The sequence below is a fragment of the Poromitra crassiceps genome, assembly GCF_964638095.1.
Source record: "Poromitra crassiceps genome assembly, chromosome: 2".
NCBI classification, from domain to species: domain Eukaryota; kingdom Metazoa; phylum Chordata; class Actinopteri; order Beryciformes; family Melamphaidae; genus Poromitra; species Poromitra crassiceps.
In genome coordinates, this window is record NC_139624.1 from 72,417,368 (window position 1) to 72,439,591 (window position 22,224).

Sequence of the window (22,224 nt, forward strand, 5' to 3'; positions counted from 1 at the left end):
AGGTGCTGCTCCTGGCCACAGAGGAGGAGACCAGCCCCTTGTCCCCTAAGAGGCTGGTGGTGGACACCCCACCCGGCGATGAAGATCAATCTACAGAGAACCATGGAGAGAAGCATCTGATGGAGGTGGCGGGCACTTTGGTTGCACCCTTGTCACCAAAGACGGCGGCGCAAAATTGCACCCAAGGTGTGGTTGATGCCAGCGAGGGCGTCAAGGCCGACAGCAACCAAAGCGGACACAAAGTGGAGAACCACATGTTTACACCCGAGATCCACCTCATACCGGGGGACGGGAGCCTCTCTCCGACCTGTGAAACTAGTATGTGACTGTAAGGGGAGCCCAGCCTGGTGTTTGGGAGCAGAGGAAGAGGGAAATGGGTGCAGTTGTGGTGAGAGATATTTTTGCATGGCATGACAAGTCCCTTTTACTTGTGTTGTTGTCTATCGCTGAAAAAGAAACTGCAGCGCTTCATGCAGATTTGGGAATGACTTTGGGACAAAAACAACGGTCTCAGAGAAGAAAACCTGAGGGAATTTATCAAATGACGTCGACACTCTGGTCCTCACGGTGTACATATGGACAGTATCTTTTTTCTAGCAACAGAAAGAAATGCACAGAGGGACTTATCTGTAAAAAGCATGCATTTAAAAAAAGACAGATATTTTACGGTGCTTAGTTTGCTGAAAGCGCTCCACTGTAAATATTAGGACAACTAAGGCAATGACAATGCACAGGATGGCAAAAGAAAACACTTTCACTGAAGGTACAAATATTTCTAATGTGAAAAAGTGAGGGAGGGGTTGAATGGAGAGACCTCAGAGCGAGTGTTGCACCGTAGCGACCTATAAAAACATATCATTACCTTTTGTGGAAATGCAAAGTGTTCCCATGACGACCCTATAATGTTTTGTGTGACGAAAATGGTGTATGAAACTGTAATGTTGACGTTATTGCTTTTGGTTTTCATAACGACCGTTGAACTTTCAGTTGAACGTCCAATATACGACTTTTGAATTAATGACACAAACTTTTTCTGCGCGGGCAAGAAGGACACAACCTCCTCTAATGAGTATTACACCCGTAGTTGCCAAATATAACCATTAAGGACAGGAATTACCAGAAGCTTCAGCTATTAAATATTTATCATCTGGTTTCAGAAGTCAGGACATGGTTTAAAATTATCATGTTTTATTCCTTGCTCGGCCTCTTGATTCCATCCAAATCACACAAATTTATATGATTTACTCTCTGACATCAGATATATACATCTAAATGTAGTTTTAAGAATACAATATGAAATATGTAGGCCTAGATTGGTTGTAGAAACCTACAGTAGGGAAGTGAGATTCCATAAATCGAATAAGAATATTTATTAAGTGCAATAGATCTGGTCATTATACGCTTTTACACTATAATTATCCATCTTGGCAATTCAACAATGATAGTTACCACAGGAAGAAGATGAAAATCTTTGCGATCTCAATGGACCAAATCAAGCACACTGTCATGCTTTCATCGATCTCAGCTGCTCAGTAACGTTAACATGTACTATGACAGTAGTTGAGTTTTCTTTTCCTTATGGGTGGTTTACCTGCACTGTTGTCATTATAGTCACCTTCTCAGCACCCTGATGTCCATGTTGACACTGTTCCATACTACTGCAAGTTTATCTGATACTGCTGATTATTTAAGGCATCTTTTTTGTATATCCGTAGTGTCTTGGACTGTAATTTATTGTGTTTTATTTTGAACAAACCTGATTTCAGTCAAACTTAAACACATTTTTGTCTTCTTTCTTGCTTTTGTTTTTCACTGACTGAAAATATGTGTTGTCTGTTGCCTTTGATTCCAAATTATTGCTGGAATATTTGTTTATTGTTTCAGCATGGCACTTGGCTGAGTATACTAGCTGTGTACTAGTAGTGAAAAAGCCACATAAACCAGAATGGTACCGACAGAAAGTGAGTGGGTAAATTATTTTGTTGTTTGTTTGTTTGTTTGTTTGTTTTTTGTAATTTTGTTTTTTGTTCTCACAGAGAAGTGTGGAAAGTGCAATACTGCATACTGCAATCTATGCAGGCCAAGAATTGTGGCACTTTATTTTCTGTCTATGGGATTTGTAAGTGTACAGGCAGAAATTACTTGTATTTTTCAAATGATATATCTTTAATATGAGGCAAACAAACAGTGTTACTACTACCACTACTACTACTACTACTACTACTACAACTACCACGATATCACAAAATTTTACTTTTACTTTTTCATATGATATGGCTGGCATGTGCTGTCATGCACCTCAATGCCAGATGTCAATGGACCTCCAATTTGATTCTCTTTGGGTACAGGGATCCAAATTGATCACTAGGGCCTTTTATATGACTGTTAGATTTACAAAATAATCTAACAATATCTGTGGGAGATAAGATGATCCCATTGCAATGGCCACACACAAAGGATTTTATGTTTTTTGTGAATTAACGTTGAGAATGATTCTATTTTTTCTAAACCAAAATGGAGCACGACCACAATTTCCTGCCATACGGTGGTTGAAATGATGCGTGCCTTTTCATAACATTGCTGTTTATGAGAAGGTAGCGAGTCATTTGGCTTTGTTCATATAGCACTGTACAGAAAATTCTAATTTTATAGGAGAAATCAGGTCTTTATGTAATAGATACAAGTAATGTTATTGAGTTCTCAGGTTTTCTATAACTCTCTGATGTTCCGATTGGATCAATTCTCTGTTTTTTCTTTAACAGCTAATGTCAAACTAGTTCCTTCTGTACTTTTTGAAAAAGTGATGTTGTCAAATCCACATTGATGTCTTGGCTCCCAGAGTAAGGAGTGGCAGTATTTGTTCCCTCCTCCTGGGTATTCTATGTACCACATGTCCACCTCCATCAGTCTCCAGCGAGGCAGGGAAGAGCACAGGACAGAGGCCGCTAGGCCGTTAAATGTGTTAAAGAACTGAGATACAGAGTGAGGGAGCGAGAGAGAGCCACTGAGTAATGTGTCAAACTGTTTGACCACATACAGGGAGAGATCCCTACTGTCACTGAACCGATTTGCTCCCATGCTACCACCATGGAGTGTTCAAATCCTTGCAGCTTTAGTGGCTGTATCCCTGTGGCACACAGTGCTACATTGGGGGGGGGGGGGGAGGGGGGGGGGGGGACGGTGGATTTCGGGGGTTATAAGATAAGAGAAAGCCATGAAAGAAAGAGGAGAGATGAAAAGGAGTCCTCCCAAACACTACCATCGCATCAGTGATCAGTTGTGGTCCATATTTCCTTTACTCTGTGTATAAGCCCAGACCAATACAATTTGACTCGGTAATCAGAGATTCACGCGAGAGGTCATGGAATTATCTTCCATGCAAAGTGATCCCACATGGGAAACCCCGTTGCAGATTATTTGGTGCAATCCAAAGCGTTCATTTGCATTTGTCAATAACAAATGTTTAAATGCGGGGTCAATGGTGATTATTCTTGCTTGGGGTTTTTCATTAAGTCTTTTATCATTTTTAAGGAGGTTCTTGTTGAAGCTCTTGTATGTACCTGTTCTTTCAATTTAACTTTTCCCTCTTTTATCCTTTGTAGTAATCATGTCTCCATGTTAGCCTGGGGTAATCCTTCATTTTGACAGGTAGAGAAACAAGGGATTGGGATTGATCAGCTATGTTCCCTTGGGACGTTTGTGTGGAGGCTGATATTAATTCTGTGAGCTCACAGCAAAAGGACTGCACTCTGTCTTACTGTCTCACAATGGCATTATCATCTGTGATGCTGTACAGCAGTGATACAGTACTCAACCCAAGGCTCTAGAGCCACATGGGGCTCCTTTATGGGTCGCTGTGGCTCTTCTAAGTCCTACTTAAAATACATAAATACATAAACATCTAAGACTAAATAATGGGAGGAAAGGGACTCTTTTGGATTGTGGCTCTTGCAAAGATGTTTTTTATGGCCAGTGTGGCTCTTGAGTAGGGAGAAGGTTGTGAGTAGCACTGCTGTACAGAGTGGAAAGGTTGTATTTATTTTCTCTGGGAGAATGGGTATTGTCTGTCACCCATGCGTGCTCACCAAACCTTCAAATCCTCCACTCCCTCAAATGCATAAAGCTATATAATGTTTCTTGCCATCTCTCTGTGTATTCTGCCTCTTACTTTTTTTGGATTTTGTTTTTTGACTTTTTCTGTTCTGTTTTTTGAAGGACATTCTCATTAGACACATTCTGAGCTACAGACTGTTTCTGTGCAAAGCAGCATCTTTGTATGCATGTAGTAGTCTGAACAATAATGTGACCACAGAACACTTTGTTATGGTACATGTATGTATGTCAACATTTCTGTAGAGCATTGTTCCCCATTACGTCTATTAGCATAATGCAGGATAACAAATAAATGTATATATAACTCGCGTGTGTGTGCGTGCGTGTGTGTGTGTGTGGTGTTCTCTATTCTGTACAAATTTGCTGTTCTTTATAGGTTACATCTGCATTTGCTGGTACATTTTTGCATAAGGAGGATCCAATTGCATTATATAATACAAATGTATGAATTAATACATCATCTCAATTTAGCACAAAGTAAATTTGATATGGTGTTTGGTACAAAAAGGTATGCGAAGTTGTTTTTCATAATGTAAAAGTACAGACTGCTGGACCTGCTGATAAACCATTTATCACCAAGGAGAAATGTTTTTCTTTCCAATAGATACAATTAAGTCTAAGTGGTTCTCAAAGTGGGGGTCCGGGGACCCCAGGGGTCCTTGAGGGGGTTCCAGGGAATCCCCAGCAAAAAGTTTAATAATTTATTTTCACCATAATTCCATCCATAAGTAACACAATGAGAGAATGTATGACCATTTTGTCATGGGTTTCATACACTTTTCCTGGGACAAAAATCTAATCTGGTCAGTTTGAGGGTCCTTGATGTGAAAAGGTTGAGAACCACTGGTCTATGCAATATTTAAGAACATAAACAGCTATCCCAAAGCCAGAAAGCAGAAGATTTACCATGTGATGTCATTAACATATAAAATGTGGTGTTGCCTCCCAAAAAACGGAGTGATTTTATGGACCCACAGAATGCTTATTTTACCTTTTTAAACTTGAATGAGCCTTATGCTGTCTTTATACTGCAGTAATGTTCTCAGCTCAAAAGCAGAACATTTTTGTCATTTTAGAAAATGCCCTTGGGTGCATTCCTTTACAATCTCAATTCATCCTCCATGGACTGCCTGCGTGGAAACTATCCCCCTGAAATTGAAAAGAAAAAATATCTAAAAAGAAGAAAAAATATCTAAAACGGAAAGAAACAACATGTCAGGCTTAGTCATAATTTCATTGAGTTGTCTTATTTCTGATCATTTGTTGATGTGGAGACTTTGGCCTTCAGTACTAGGAAAAGGCGTGGGGAAGCTAATATCTGGTAGGCTAATTTGGGCTTGGGGGGGAATCTTTACCTTCAAAGTGATGTCCAATTATTCAAGAAAATTATGAATATTCTTCTGTTTGTTTCGGTCCATTCTCTGGCCCCATTTTCTCCATTCAATTCACTCAATTTCCCCTCGGGGACCAATGAAGTTATTCTGATTCTGATTATTTTCATTCATACATTAGTAGTGTTGTAGGGGTAGTACCATAGAAAAAGAAAATAAAAGCCATTTTTAGAACTTCCTCAAAAAGAACACTTCCGCTTTTTGAAAAGGGGAAGTGGTTTCTTTTTGGGTAAAAATCAATTTCTCAGTACTTCTGCAAAGTGCACTTCTCCATTTTTTTTGTCTTGTGTTTAAAGCCATTTTGCGCAAAAAATGCTTTATTCCACTTCTTCCCGCAAAAGGGGTACTTCTGTTTTTAAATCACTTTTCTTTTGAAAAAGTGATTATTTCAAAAGCCCTCCAAAGGCCACTTCCCCTTTTTCCCCCATACCACAGCTCACGACAAATACCACCGTTTTTTTTTTTTATCTCGGGGCAAATACATTTGGCCCATTTGAGCAATCATTATGTAACCCAGCGCTGACCATTTCCACTGTCTACAGTTTTTTGATCTCGGCCAAATACATTTGGCCCATTTTAGAGCTACTAAACTAGCCTACAGATTCCTCTATCTCAGGCCCCTCACCAAGACAGAATCCTCTCCTTTGCTCACTGGTGTTTCACAATCTCTGACTCACCCAGGCTTCCCCTGCCAGTCCATCCCACCCCATCCCCCACGTTTTATCACTTCCGTTTTAAATAAACTTGTTTGTTTTTGACCGTCAGGTGGGCGTACCCGGCAACACGTAACGCCCCTTGAAAGCTACGAATAGCTGCGAGATCAGGTGGGCGTTCCCGGCAGCACGTAACGCCCCCTTGAAAGCTATGAATAGCTGCTTGCTCACGTATTTCTCTGACTCACCCATAGAGCCCCCACAGGTTCCCCCTGACAACCATCCCATCCCATCCCGCTTATATGTATGTACATACAATGTACAATGTATCCACCATTCAAATATTCCATATTTGCATGTTGTGCATGCAAATATTCCATAATTGCACGTTGAGCAGGCTATCTTAGCTAGTATAGCCTACTAATGTATAGCCTACTAATGTATTCCCAAGGCTATTCTGTAGATTCCCTACGCGCAACACACACACACACACACACACACACACACCCACCCACCCACCCACTCACAGACATATTCACAGCCAGCCACAAACACACGCACCCACAAATTCACAGGTAAACATGACACACTTCAGCATTCATGTGTGATATTATGTATTTTCCCATGTTTTTTCCCACTCCGGATCCAATTGTGACATCACCATGATAATTTTGATAGGCTATAAGCCTATTAAGCTTTGAATTAAATATGATCAATACAGATTGAGGTTTCAATTTCAGGTTTGAATTGAAAACGATTGAATACAGACTATGGTGTATGACTATGCCGTTTGCCCTGTCTCCCTTATCGCCGTAATGCATTATGGGTAGTCAGATACTACCGGTACTTTGGCTAATGTATCAGCTAACGCTACTTACTTTGCATTACAGTAAAACGCCACTGAATGACCAAATTGATGCATTGATAAAAGTTAGTTTGTTGTTTATGCGTATGCAATAACGGATGCGTTATTATATTTACTGGAATACATACACACGCCAGCCTATGTGTCCTATCAGAGTTTGTTACGTTATTGTACAGCATTTGGTTCAAACACAGCTGCATCACTATACGTGTGAGCGTAAGTATTAATGGTTTGCAACTTGTTTTGTGTTGTACAGCATTTGGTTCAAACATATGGCGACATTGAATCAGTGTTAGCTTAGCGCTAGCTAGCTAGCATACACTACGATCTGTAGAATTGGCCTGGTCTTGGTCGATATGACCAAAAATTGATATAACGTTACAGTAGCATGGACCCCTCTCGTTTTTTATTACAGTTGAAGATTTCACAAATCTCAACCACTCTCAATCTTGGTACAACCCAGACCCCGGATATCCGTGACCTACGGGTATTATTTCAAAATATGGAATATGGAACGTGAACAAACATCTTAGTTTTATTTTTCGTATTTTTATATGATTATTTTAATAGTTACTAACTATATTATTATATAACTAACTAGTCCTCCTCACAGAATTGGTTAATTTACTGTGAGACTTTATGTTTTGTAGACAAGCACCAAGTATATATAATAATGGTATATAATAATAATGGTATATAATAATAATAATCTTTGTAATACAATTGTTATCAAATTAAAACGTATATCACACTTACAATATGCTTGTTGTATGTATTACAACTTAATTCAACTTGGTCTCTCCCCACATCTCCTCTTCTCTCCTCTCCACACCTCACCCCCTCCTATCTCCTCTCCTCTTCTCTCCCCTCCTCTCCTCTCCTCTCCCCACCTCTCCTCACCTCACGTCTCCTCTCCTCTCCTCACCTCTCCCCTCTCTTCTCCTCTCCTTACAAGCCTATAGATGAGGGATTTCAGACAATGTGTCCATTGTTACAATATTGTCAACAAAAATAGCACTAGTCTAAATAACATAACTTAATTCAACTTTTCTTACTACACATTCCAAACATTAACACACATCAAACACAACAACTCTTTTCTTACTACACTTTCCAAACATTAACACACATCAAACACAACAACTCTTTCTTACTACACTTTCCAAACATTAACACACATCAAACACAACAACTCTTTCTTACTACACTTTCCAAACATTAACACACATCAAACACAACAACTCTTTCCCACTACACTTTCCAAATGTTAACACACATCAAACACAACCACTCTTTCTTACTACACTTTCCAAACATTAACACACATCAAACACAACAACTCTTTCCCACTACACTTTCCAAACATTAGGCGTTTCTAAGATGTGGGGTCAATATCAATCTAGAATCTAGATTGATTTGATTCACTAATTTGGCGTTCTCTCATGCAAAATATCCAACATCCAATATCCAGAAGTAGTGATTACTACACAGAAGTAACTTTAGTTCCACCATTTGTTCTTTGCTTCAAACATAATTTGGATCAGTTGTAACTTTGACCATTTCTAACAATTTCTAGACAGTGAATTTACACAAGCACTTGAGTGAAATTCATAGTACCTATAGGGACTGTGATTGAATGAACGCAGATTGTCAGATTTGTTTACCAAACCCTTATCCTGGTGCCTGCAAGGTTCGTCTGTACCACTAATGTCAGCCACTATGTGTAAATGTGTTACAATATTGGGCTGGTTTCATAGACCTGGCCCAAAAGTACATACATCACATATATGTGTGTTGCACATATCCATATATGCCTCTACCGTATGGGTTAGTCATAATAGTCAAACATGGTTTTTCATGTTCTGACTTGCTGAAATGTGTGCTGCATATATACATGTTAGTTACACACAATAGTCAAACAGGGGTTTTCATGTTCTGATGTGCTGAAATGTTTTACACGTCACGTAAAACAGTTTTTAAAACAGTTAATTAGCCTACACAATGTGTAATTTCAGGTTATTGTAAGTTATTGCATAGTCGCAATCTTTCATACCTGCATACTTACAAGTGGGTTGTTTTTAATGGCATGTGATTTGCGGTTCTAATTACCCAATGTGTAAGGTGATTGTCAATTGTCAATTGTCAATTGTGTAAGGTGATTGTGATGTCAGGTGATTGTAAGTGTGTCATACATACCTACAAGCCACCATATCAGTTGGCTGTGCCAATGATTTTCTGTACCTCTTGATGCGTCAGCATTGTCTTTGTCAGGCTTAGAAGCAATGTCTAAACAGTAAACAGTTTATGACAAGTGGTGGCAGCATGCTATGCTACTACACAAGACGTGTTATGGTACATAAATAATATGTAGCGTGTAATAATCTGAAGAACTCTGTCAGAGTTCTACTCTGTCATTATTTTTACATTTTGACTTTGAGAACTATGATGAACTGTTAGTCTCTGTACTGATGTACAAAAGTAACAAGATTGAGGTTGTGAAATCTTCAACCGGAATAAAAAAACTGGATATAATATAACTGAATCAGTTAGGCCAAACTATTATCAGTCAGGTCGGTAATGACCGGGGGGAAATTATATGATTATTGTCCATTGTGTGTATGATACAACTTTGTTTATCATTCTGCCCCTCACACTATACAGTCTGTATTTAACTCAACACACTCTACCTGCCCCTGACCTCAGAGGGGCTCTTCTGTCAACGGGTCTGAGGCAAGGTGTGGTGATCACAAGCATTGGCATAAATATTGTGGTAAATGAAATTGGTAAATTGGTTAAGCAAAGCAAGTAATGCTTTTGCAATGAAGTTTGTAAGATAAGATTTGTTGTATTTGTTGTATAAGATGTATTTTACAAGATATTTTCTGAGATTTGGTTATATTAACTTATTATTTATATTATTATTCTATTATTATTATTCTAATTATTATCTACTATTATTCTAATTATTATTATATTATTATATTATTATTATTATTAGGGGTTATTATGTATATTAACTATACATATTAAAGTATAGATGATTGTTTTGCCCACCTTATCAAAACAAATGTACAGCATATTAAAGTATAGATGATTGTTTTGCCCACCTTATTTGGTTGCCTTATCAAAACAAATGTACAGCATGTTAAAGTTTTAAATAAAGTCAAGTCAAGTCAAATCCAACAGGTCTTAATGTCAATTAATTTAGCTTTAACATGTTTTTTTTTGAAACACACACACACCCACACATTGACCCCTCTCATATATACGTAACTGCCTATAACTGTACATATATTCCTTTCACACACACACACACACACACACACACACACACACACTTTTCAAAATAGACACTCTTTCATATTGTGATTCATAGTGATTCTTGTTTGTTTTATGTGATCCCGGTTTTTAAGCAAACCGGATCCAGTTTCCTTGTATGTGTACATCCTGTACAAGGTACATCCTGTACAAGGTACATACTACATTGGACTCAATGATCCACAGATGTATCAAACAAATGTATGTTTTACTGATACAAATGACCAAATTACCACAAATTCAACATGTAATGCCATTTTCTCAATAATTTTGGTCAAAACATTTGGTGTGACCCAGATCAGACATTGTAATGAGGACCTTGTTATCACTGTCGTATACCCAGACTTGGCACATTGGATGTGCCCAAGATCAGACATTGTAATGACTTGATCAAAAATATTACAGACAATATATATATATATATATATATATATATATATATATATATAGTAAATATAATTGTATAATATATTCAAAGTATTGTTAATTGTTAATTATTATTATTCAAAAACCTGAAAATACTGTAAATACTGTAAATAAACTAAACTAAACCTAAAACATGCTAAGTTGTACTGTGTGTTAATTTAATGTGTTTTTGAAACACACAACCACATATAAAATCTCAAGTGAGATTTTGAGAAAGAAAAAAGAGAAAAGAAAAATTCACCCTGTGCGCTCGGTGTTACAAAGCGCAGACTTTTGAACCCTAGCGGCTTCCGTCGAGCCGACTCGAACATGACGAGCGTGACGTAACTGTGACGTTGCTTGCTGCCAACCAAAACAGTTGCTCAGGGGAGGAGATGCCGTATTTGATAGGTACACAATGAAGCGAAAGCAAACGACTCAAACGACACTCATTCAGTGTTTTCGTAGGCCTCCCTCCCCTGCTACTGCAGCTGTAGCTGTAGATGGCAATACAGAAAGGAATCCTGAGGACTGTGATGATGCAGCTGCTATCGCAACGTTACCTGATGATATCGACATAATTCAAACCATCCCTAGAAGATGTTTGAAGAAGGCAGCCATCCTGGCCACAATAGATCAAATACAACAAACCTACGGCGAGAAATATGCCATGGACATAACCGCACACATTTTACGGAAGATCGGGAGGGGCGATTTAGCCGAACGTTTAACAGGACCCAATTTTTAAAAAGCCACGCCCTCCATCTTACTTTTTGTTCACATTTGTTCACATTTGTTCACATTTGTTCTCTAACAAATTCCGGTCAGCGTCATTTTTGATGATCTCCTCCCATATCCCTACACCACGCCCTCCCCTAGACCTAGCTCCTCCTCCTCATCACAACATAAGGATAAAAGAGACGGGTTCAAAAGAGACTCATACCATTTTACACAATAAAAAAGACAGATATCATCATGGAGACCCCGTCGCCGTCACCATTGTCCTTCATTACAACTCACAGCCACTCTGAATCGGAGGAAGAAGAGTTGAACCGTCTGATGTACGGATGTTCCGCGTCGTCATCACCCTTGTTCTTCATTACCCCACCTACCTCACCTCCTTCCTCACAGGTAGACCTTGAAGAGTTGAACCGTCTGATGTACGGATGTCCCCCGTCGTCGTCACCAATGTTCTTCCCCACCCCACCTAACTCACCGGAAGACCTTCCTTCTCCTCCGAACTCGCCCCTGACTCTGGACCAGCCAGATGGACTGCTCAGTTTTACTTTTCTGAACATTATAAAAGCCTGCACCAGCATGCTACCCCTTCAAGAGTGCAGGATGCTTCGGAAGCTTTTCTGTATGAACTGAGGGAAATATAAATACAAATTCCTTGTATGTAACTTGTATACTGTGCCAATAAAAATAAAATTGATTCTCATCATAATCTGGTTTTTCCTTAATAATAATAATAATAATAATATTGTACAAATGTCTGTTGTAATGAAATAATGAATAACATTATTACACAATATAATCCTAATGTTAATTTAAAATTAAATATTCCTCTAAATATTGCTCCTCTAAATATTGCTCCTATAATATATAAGTTGCAGACTCTCATTGTTCACCATTGTACGTACACAGCCTCCATTTACCCATGGGAACTGGTCATGGGTTAGGGTTAGAGTCAGGATCAGGGTCAGGGATTTCCAGAGGTTTGGGGTATCGACAGCAAAACAACGCAGAAAAAGAGTTATTTCTTTTTATTATCTTTATTGTTTATTTGAACAGGGACCGTATACAATAAAAATATATTGCATATAAAAATATTGCCACCACAGGTGCAAACCTACGTCACCAAATACACCATGGGCATAATCGTACAGTTACGTTGAGCTTCTCCTCCTTGCTCATCGGTCGCTGTCGCCACAGAGCCTGCGTCAGCCTGCGTCAGCTCTTTTCTTTTTCTTTTTTTTGCTTTTTTCTCTTTTATTTTTATATTTTCTTCCTCGTAATAGAATTGGTAGTGCCGGTCCTGGGAAAAGTCGACAAAACACCCCATCTCCCAAAGGGATATTGAACAGTCTCCTCGCTCCTCCCTCAGATAACACCCGGTATGGTTCACCTGGTCGGTGAACCGGCCATCCCGATTCAATGCCTCTCGAAGCTTTTCTCCCTTTAGCGCATACACTTGTAGAGTCAGCTTTTCCCGCTGAGACATCTTCCTCAGCACCTTGCTGTTTAGCATATGGTGCCCCTTGTCTTTCCACGTTACATTCACAAAGAATGTGACGTAACTATCCAACGGCTCGTCGGGGTACAACAGCTTGTCAGAATGCTTTGGTATGTCATCGAACTTAATCAGCTTGATGGTGAGCGTTTCGTCAACATTGACTACACCACAAGGAGCATGTGGTGCTAGCATGCTTCCATCCTCTCTGGTAATCAGAGGATACAACCCCGAGGGATTGGCGCCGACTCTCAGCTGCTGTATCGATTTCTCGATGGTACAGGGTTTTCCGCACGAATGTCCCCACGTTTTGACGTTATTCTGCTTCCTAACGTAGAAGCTATGCATGTGGCGTTTTTCATAGTTACATCCGTGTCCTTCCATGCTTAGTAACGTGCAGAAATCGTATAGGGGCACGGCTACTTATTCACAGCCAAACTCCTCCCCCTCAGCCAACGGGCCTCTTCTGTCAACGGGCCCTCCCCCATTTCGAGTAAAATTGACGACAAACATCGGATAATAAGAACAGTAAGAACACCGCAAGTAATACTCGAGCAAATTATCGTATGTTATCTTATGTTAGTAGACACACGTCACTATATATATACCACACATCTAACGTCCATAACATGGTGGACCATTTAACGTATTCAGATTTAACTCTGTATTCAGACCATTGGATTCAGCCCCAGAAAACAGAGTACATTATAGCGTTATAAATATAGTCACGTTATAAACAACTACCCACCGCTGGGGTTAGATCAAAAATCAAGTTAAATCAATGTAATGCAATGCTGTAATGCAAAGTAAGTAGCGTTAGCCGCTACATTAGGCAAAGTACCGGTAGTATCTGACTACCCATAATGCATTACGGCGATAATGCAAATTCGGAAACTACCCCGGCAGCCGCTAGGGGGAGCATTTCATTCAATTTAATTCATTCAACCCATCAAGCGAAATGAAACAATATCCGGAAGTGAGCTTCATTTTGCTGTGTCAAAGTCAATGAGCTCCTTTTTGGTCCATTAATATATACGTCAATGGACTCCACCAAGCATGGTTAGGTTTTAGGGTTTATGGTTTAGGGTGGGACAGGATTTTTCAGAGGTTTGATTGTGGGACAGTGTGGGTAAATGCAATTACAATTACACAAACTGCTCGAGAAGAGTTGTTTTCCACGCAAAGTGTACTTTTAAAGTTAAAGTTTGATAGAGACCAGCACAAAATAGCTTGTTTATAATAATAATAATAATAATAATAATAATAATAATAATAATAATAATAAACTTTTATTTGTATAGCACCTTTCATACATAAAATGCAGCCCAAAGCGCTTTACACATGAAGAATAAACAAAGGTAAATCAGTGAAAATCAGGAAAAAACAGTGAAATGTATGTGATGTAAAGTTATGTGACCTCTCTTCTTGGTTTTAGTTAAACTAATTGAACTAATTGAACTAATTGTAGCCTGTCAGTATTACTACTATTACAGTAGTCAGGGTGTTATGAAGAGTTTGATAAGTTGCTTTGATAAGTACTTAGTTTACCACGTGCTATTTGGATAGCCAATTCAGTACCATGTTTCGCCTCTAGGTGTCAGACATAATCACATAGCTAGGAGGGGTTTATATACTTTAAACTTTTTTTCTTTTCTCTTTTTTCTTTCTCAAAATCTCACTTGAGATTTTATATGTGGTTGTGTGTTTCAAAAACACATTAAATTAACACACAGTACAACTTAGCATGTTTTAGGTTTAGTTTAGTTTATTTACAGTATTTTCAGGTTTTTGAATAATAATAATTAACAATTAACAATACTTTGAATATATTATACAATTATATTTACTATATATATATATATATATATATATATATATATATATATATATATTGTCTGTAATATTTTTGATCAAGTCATTACAATGTCTGATCTTGGGCACATCCAATGTGCCAAGTCTGGGTATACGACAGTGATAACAAGGTCCTCATTACAATGTCTGATCTGGGTCACACCAAATGTTTTGACCAAAATTATTGAGAAAATGGCATTACATGTTGAATTTGTGGTAATTTGGTCATTTGTATCAGTAAAACATACATTTGTTTGATACATCTGTGGATCATTGAGTCCAATGTAGTATGTACCTTGTACAGGATGTACCTTGTACAGGATGTACACATACAAGGAAACTGGATCCGGTTTGCTTAAAAACCGGGATCACATAAAACAAACAAGAATCACTATGAATCACAATATGAAAGAGTGTCTATTTTGAAAAGTGTGTGTGTGTGTGTGTGTGTGTGTGTGTGTGAAAGGAATATATGTACAGTTATAGGCAGTTACGTATATATGAGAGGGGTCAATGTGTGGGTGTGTGTGTGTTTCAAAAAAAAACATGTTAAAGCTAAATTAATTGACATTAAGACCTGTTGGATTTGACTTGACTTGACTTTATTTAAAACTTTAACATGCTGTACATTTGTTTTGATAAGGCAACCAAATAAGGTGGGCAAAACAATCATCTATACTTTAATATGCTGTACATTTGTTTTGATAAGGTGGGCAAAACAATCATCTATACTTTAATATGTATAGTTAATATACATAATAACCCCTAATAATAATAATAATATAATAATATAATAATAATTAGAATAATAGTAGATAATAATTAGAATAATAATAATAGAATAATAATATAAATAATAAGTTAATATAACCAAATCTCAGAAAATATCTTGTAAAATACATCTTATACAACAAATACAACAAATCTTATCTTACAAACTTCATTGCAAAAGCATTACTTGCTTTGCTTAACCAATTTACCAATTTCATTTACCACAATATTTATGCCAATGCTTGTGATCACCACACCTTGCCTCAGACCCGTTGACAGAAGAGCCCCTCTGAGGTCAGGGGCAGGTAGAGTGTGTTGAGTTAAATACAGACTGTATAGTGTGAGGGGCAGAATGATAAACAAAGTTGTATCATACACACAATGGACAATAATCATATAATTTCCCCCCGGTCATTACCGACCTGACTGATAATAGTTTGGCCTAACTGATTCAGTTATATTATATCCAGTTTTTTTATTCCGGTTGAAGATTTCACAACCTCAATCTTGTTACTTTTGTACATCAGTACAGAGACTAACAGTTCATCATAGTTCTCAAAGTCAAAATGTAAAAATAATGACAGAGTAGAACTCTGACAGAGTTCTTCAGATTATTACACGCTACATATTATTTATGTACCATAACACGTCTTGTGTAGTAGCATAGCATGCTGCCACCACTTGTCATAAACTGTTTACTGTTTAGACATTGCTTCTAAGCCTGACAAAGACAATGCTGACGCATCAAGAGGTACAGAAAATCATTGGCACAGCCAACTGATATGGTGGCTTGTAGGTATGTATGACACACTTACAATCACCTGACATCACAATCACCTTACACAATTGACAATTGACAATTGACAATCACCTTACACATTGGGTAATTAGAACCGCAAATCACATGCCATTAAAAACAACCCACTTGTAAGTATGCAGGTATGAAAGATTGCGACTATGCAATAACTTACAATAACCTGAAATTACACATTGTGTAGGCTAATTAACTGTTTTAAAAACTGTTTTACGTGACGTGTAAAACATTTCAGCACATCAGAACATGAAAACCCCTGTTTGACTATTGTGTGTAACTAACATGTATATATGCAGCACACATTTCAGCAAGTCAGAACATGAAAAACCATGTTTGACTATTATGACTAACCCATACGGTAGAGGCATATATGGATATGTGCAACACACATATATGTGATGTATGTACTTTTGGGCCAGGTCTATGAAACCAGCCCAATATTGTAACACATTTACACATAGTGGCTGACATTAGTGGTACAGACGAACCTTGCAGGCACCAGGATAAGGGTTTGGTAAACAAATCTGACAATCTGCGTTCATTCAATCACAGTCCCTATAGGTACTATGAATTTCACTCAAGTGCTTGTGTAAATTCACTGTCTAGAAATTGTTAGAAATGGTCAAAGTTACAACTGATCCAAATTATGTTTGAAGCAAAGAACAAATGGTGGAACTAAAGTTACTTCTGTGTAGTAATCACTACTTCTGGATATTGGATGTTGGATATTTTGCATGAGAGAACGCCAAATTAGTGAATCAAATCAATCTAGATTCTAGATTGATATTGACCCCACATCTTAGAAACGCCTAATGTTTGGAAAGTGTAGTGGGAAAGAGTTGTTGTGTTTGATGTGTGTTAATGTTTGGAAAGTGTAGTAAGAAAGAGTGGTTGTGTTTGATGTGTGTTAACATTTGGAAAGTGTAGTGGGAAAGAGTTGTTGTGTTTGATGTGTGTTAATGTTTGGAAAGTGTAGTAAGAAAGAGTTGTTGTGTTTGATGTGTGTTAATGTTTGGAAAGTGTAGTAAGAAAGAGTTGTTGTGTTTGATGTGTGTTAATGTTTGGAAAGTGTAGTAAGAAAAGAGTTGTTGTGTTTGATGTGTGTTAATGTTTGGAATGTGTAGTAAGAAAAGTTGAATTAAGTTATGTTATTTAGACTAGTGCTATTTTTGTTGACAATATTGTAACAATGGACACATTGTCTGAAATCCCTCATCTATAGGCTTGTAAGGAGAGGAGAAGAGAGGGGAGAGGTGAGGAGAGGAGAGGAGACGTGAGGTGAGGAGAGGTGGGGAGAGGAGAGGAGAGGAGGGGAGAGAAGAGGAGAGGAGATAGGAGGGGGTGAGGTGTGGAGAGGAGAGAAGAGGAGATGTGGGGAGAGACCAAGTTGAATTAAGTTGTAATACATACAACAAGCATATTGTAAGTGTGATATACGTTTTAATTTGATAACAATTGTATTACAAAGATTATTATTATTATATACCATTATTATTATATACCATTATTATATATACTTGGTGCTTGTCTACAAAACATAAAGTCTCACAGTAAATTAACCAATTCTGTGAGGAGGACTAGTTAGTTATATAATAATATAGTTAGTAACTATTAAAATAATCATATAAAAATACGAAAAATAAAACTAAGATGTTTGTTCACGTTCCATATTCCATATTTTGAAATAATACCCGTAGGTCACGGATATCCGGGGTCTGGGTTGTACCAAGATTGAGAGTGGTTGAGATTTGTGAAATCTTCAACTGTAATAAAAAACGAGAGGGGTCCATGCTACTGTAACGTTATATCAATTTTTGGTCATATCGACCAAGACCAGGCCAATTCTACAGATCGTAGTGTATGCTAGCTAGCTAGCGCTAAGCTAACACTGATTCAATGTCGCCATATGTTTGAACCAAATGCTGTACAACACAAAACAAGTTGCAAACCATTAATACTTACGCTCACACGTATAGTGATGCAGCTGTGTTTGAACCAAATGCTGTACAATAACGTAACAAACTCTGATAGGACACATAGGCTGGCGTGTGTATGTATTCCAGTAAATATAATAACGCATCCGTTATTGCATACGCATAAACAACAAACTAACTTTTATCAATGCATCAATTTGGTCATTCAGTGGCGTTTTACTGTAATGCAAAGTAAGTAGCGTTAGCTGATACATTAGCCAAAGTACCGGTAGTATCTGACTACCCATAAGGGACTATATAAAAGTGCACTGAAGGTTTTTGACAGAAAACCCTACTCATATCACCACTGTAACATCCTCAGTAAGTATCATTTTCTAAGTTTTGCCAACTTTAAAGTTTTTAAACAGGTTGGTATTGTCTATAAGACCTTACATGGACTTTGCCCGCCCCCCCTGAGGGAATTCATAAAACGGAAGCCTGACACAGGACTCAACACTCGGGCTTTCGCCAGAGGGGACTGTGTAGTACCACACCGGACAACTGCCTTCGGCAAAAACACCCTCTCAGTCCAGGGCTGCCAAATCTGGAATTTGCTACCTCAAACTATAAGAAACTGTCTGTCATTCCCATCTTTCAAACACAACGTAAAAAAATTGATTTTAAATAGCCAAATCTGCGACCATGTGTAAATTGTACTGTAGTGCTCTTGTTTTGTTTGCTCTGTTATGCTTCTTGTTTTTGTTTTGTCTTGTCTTATTAACCTAGTTTAGTTCATTTTTGTTTACTTTAGTTTCTGATTCGTTTTGGTTTTGTTATTGCTCATGTTGTTTTTTGTATTGTTCTGTTTAGTTCTGTCCTGGTGCTGCCTCTGTCGTTTTTCTGTCTCTCTGTGGGGACTACGGATGTAATTTAGCATTCTTGCTAACTCCGGCTTATTTACGTTGCCTTGTGTAATGTTCATGAATATGCACTGTCCCGTCCAAATAAACAAATAAAGTAAAGTAAAGTAAATGCATTACGGCGATAAGGGAGACAGGGCAAACGGCATAGTCATACACCATAGTCTGTATTCAATCGTTTTCAATTCAAACCTGAAATTGAAACCTCAATCTGTATTGATCATATTTAATTCAAAGCTTAATAGGCTTATAGCCTATCAAAATTATCATGGTGATGTCACAATTGGATCCGGAGTGGGAAAAAACATGGGAAAATACATAATATCACACATGAATGCTGAAGTGTGTCATGTTTACCTGTGAATTTGTGGGTGCGTGTGTTTGTGGCTGGCTGTGAATATGTCTGTGAGTGGGTGGGTGGGTGGGTGGGTGTGTGTGTGTGTGTGTGTGTGTGTGTGTGTGTGTGTGTGTGTGTGTGTGTGTGTGTTGCGCGTAGGGAATCTACAGAATAGCCTTGGGAATACATTAGTAGGCTATACATTAGTAGGCTATACTAGCTAAGATAGCCTGCTCAACGTGCAATTATGGAATATTTGCATGCACAACATGCAAATATGGAATATTTGAATGGTGGATACATTGTACATTGTATGTACATACATATAAGCGGGATGGGATGGGATGGTTGTCAGGGGGAACCTGTGGGGGCTCTATGGGTGAGTCAGAGAAATACGTGAGCAAGCAGCTATTCATAGCTTTCAAGGGGGCGTTACGTGCTGCCGGGAACGCCCACCTGATCTCGCAGCTATTCGTAGCTTTCAAGGGGCGTTACGTGTTGCCGGGTACGCCCACCTGACGGTCAAAAACAAACAAGTTTATTTAAAACGGAAGTGATAAAACGTGGGGGATGGGGTGGGATGGACTGGCAGGGGAAGCCTGGGTGAGTCAGAGATTGTGAAACACCAGTGAGCAAAGGAGAGGATTCTGTCTTGGTGAGGGGCCTGAGATAGAGGAATCTGTAGGCTAGTTTAGTAGCTCTAAAATGGGCCAAATGTATTTGGCCGAGATCAAAAAACTGTAGACAGTGGAAATGGTCAGCGCTGGGTTACATAATGATTGCTCAAATGGGCCAAATGTATTTGCCCCGAGATAAAAAAAAAAAAAAACGGTGGTATTTGTCGTGAGCTGTGGTATGGGGGAAAAAGGGGAAGTGGCCTTTGGAGGGCTTTTGAAATAATCACTTTTTCAAAAGAAAAGTGATTTAAAAACAGAAGTACCCCTTTTGCGGAAGAAGTGGAATAAAGCATTTTTTGCGCAAAATGGCTTTAAACACAAGACAAAAAAAATGGAGAAGTGCACTTTGCAGAAGTACTGAGAAATTGATTTTTACCCAAAAAGAAACCACTTCCCCTTTTCAAAAAGCGGAAGTGCCCTTTTTGAGGAAGTTCTAAAAATGGCTTTTATTTTCTTTTTCTATGGTACTACCCCTACAACACTACTTACATTGTAGCCTACCTAATATGTACAAAAAATTTAATTGTCTGTTGTGTATATACCCCTAATCTTCTTATATTGTTGTTTGTTTTTCTTCCTGTGGCGACCCGCCCACTCTTCTGGCCTGGTGGTTGGGGTCAGGCTGATGGAGTGCACCTGGGCATGTATTCCTGTAGTCAGCATGCCGATTGCACGCTCCCTCACAACAACCCTGCGACATCTGTGTCCGTGTGGTGTGTGACAAAACTTAGGCAGCCCAAGGCACACCTGTGCAATAATCATGCTGTTTAATCAGTATAAGGGAATTGTGTTTATATATTTTTTCAGTATAATTTGGCGTAGTATGACTCCTGTTACATTCTTGAGCCATCTTGTTACATGCATAACTCTCCAAAAACACAACCAATGCAGCATAGCCTTTCAATGGCTTTGCTCACAGGGCTGACAAAGTTAAACAAAGCAAACTAAATAAAACAAAGAATAAAAGCTTTGGACATACCCACATGGAAAGAATCTATATGTACCCTATATGTTTTAATATAGGGCCACATATAGGTTTCCCATATATGGTGCATACATAAAATTGGCCGTTTTCCTATATTATATGTACATATATGTACCTATATGTATAGGTACATATATGTACCTATATGTACATATAATATAGGAAATCGGCCAATTTTATGTATGCACCATATATGGGAAACCTATATGTACATATATGTACATATATGTAGGATTTTAAATTAAAAAAAATAGCAGCGGTTCAAGCCATGCGCTCTAGTGCTGAGCTATACATTTTCTTATACTAACCAGAGAGCCGGGCACATTATATACTCTCTCGCACACAACGTAGACCACAATTGTCAGCGATCGGGAAGTTATTTTATGTGATGCGTACGATCGTAACAGACTAAAATGATGTTGTGTGTGTGTGTGCATCTATAGTCTGTAGGCTGTACGGCTTCAGAGGTTAACTTCATTTAACACCAGAGACTCAGGAGGTAGGCCTACACAGAGCCTCGTATAGTCTGTTACAATAACATAGTGTGCCCAGAGCACCTCGTTCCGCACTTGGTGCAGACCGGTGCAGACTTGCTTTGGTCTAGTCAGTCACAGCTAGTAAGTACTTGCGCATGCTCGTTGCTGCAGGAACTGAATTCATTATTTTATAGTATTGCGCTAAACTATTAACCATAGTTGTGTCCTGGAAGCTTTTTGCTGGCACCACATAGCCTATAGTCGCATATTTATGATATTTCATGTGACATAAAATGCGTTGAAATGTAGTTTTCGTGTAGATCAGATTCTCAGTTACACAATAAAAGACAATAAAATGCCAATTCACACACTATCAATATTGTCTCTATTCCAAACTACAACAAATGTTTTAACAATATGATGAACCAAATTGTGTTTTTTTACACGTTTACGTTGTAACCGCATTTTAGCCGGTTGAAAAGAGGGTGAAATTAGGTCTTAG

The 22,224-nt window shown here is 38.4% G+C and overlaps 1 protein-coding gene across 1 annotated transcript in view; it reads left to right on the forward strand.

Moving 5' to 3' along the window:
- The window catches only part of kcnb2b (potassium voltage-gated channel subfamily B member 2b), a gene marked incomplete at both ends in the record, with an annotated part of 173,620 nt that extends 173,294 nt beyond the window's left edge, over positions 1-326 (forward strand). Inside the window, one exon of the mRNA XM_083631972.1 lies at positions 1-326. This exon is cut by the window's left edge and continues 1,678 nt beyond it. Coding sequence (XP_083488098.1) covers positions 1-326 — 326 coding nt within the window.
- Positions 327-22,224: the final 21,898 nt, after the last annotated feature.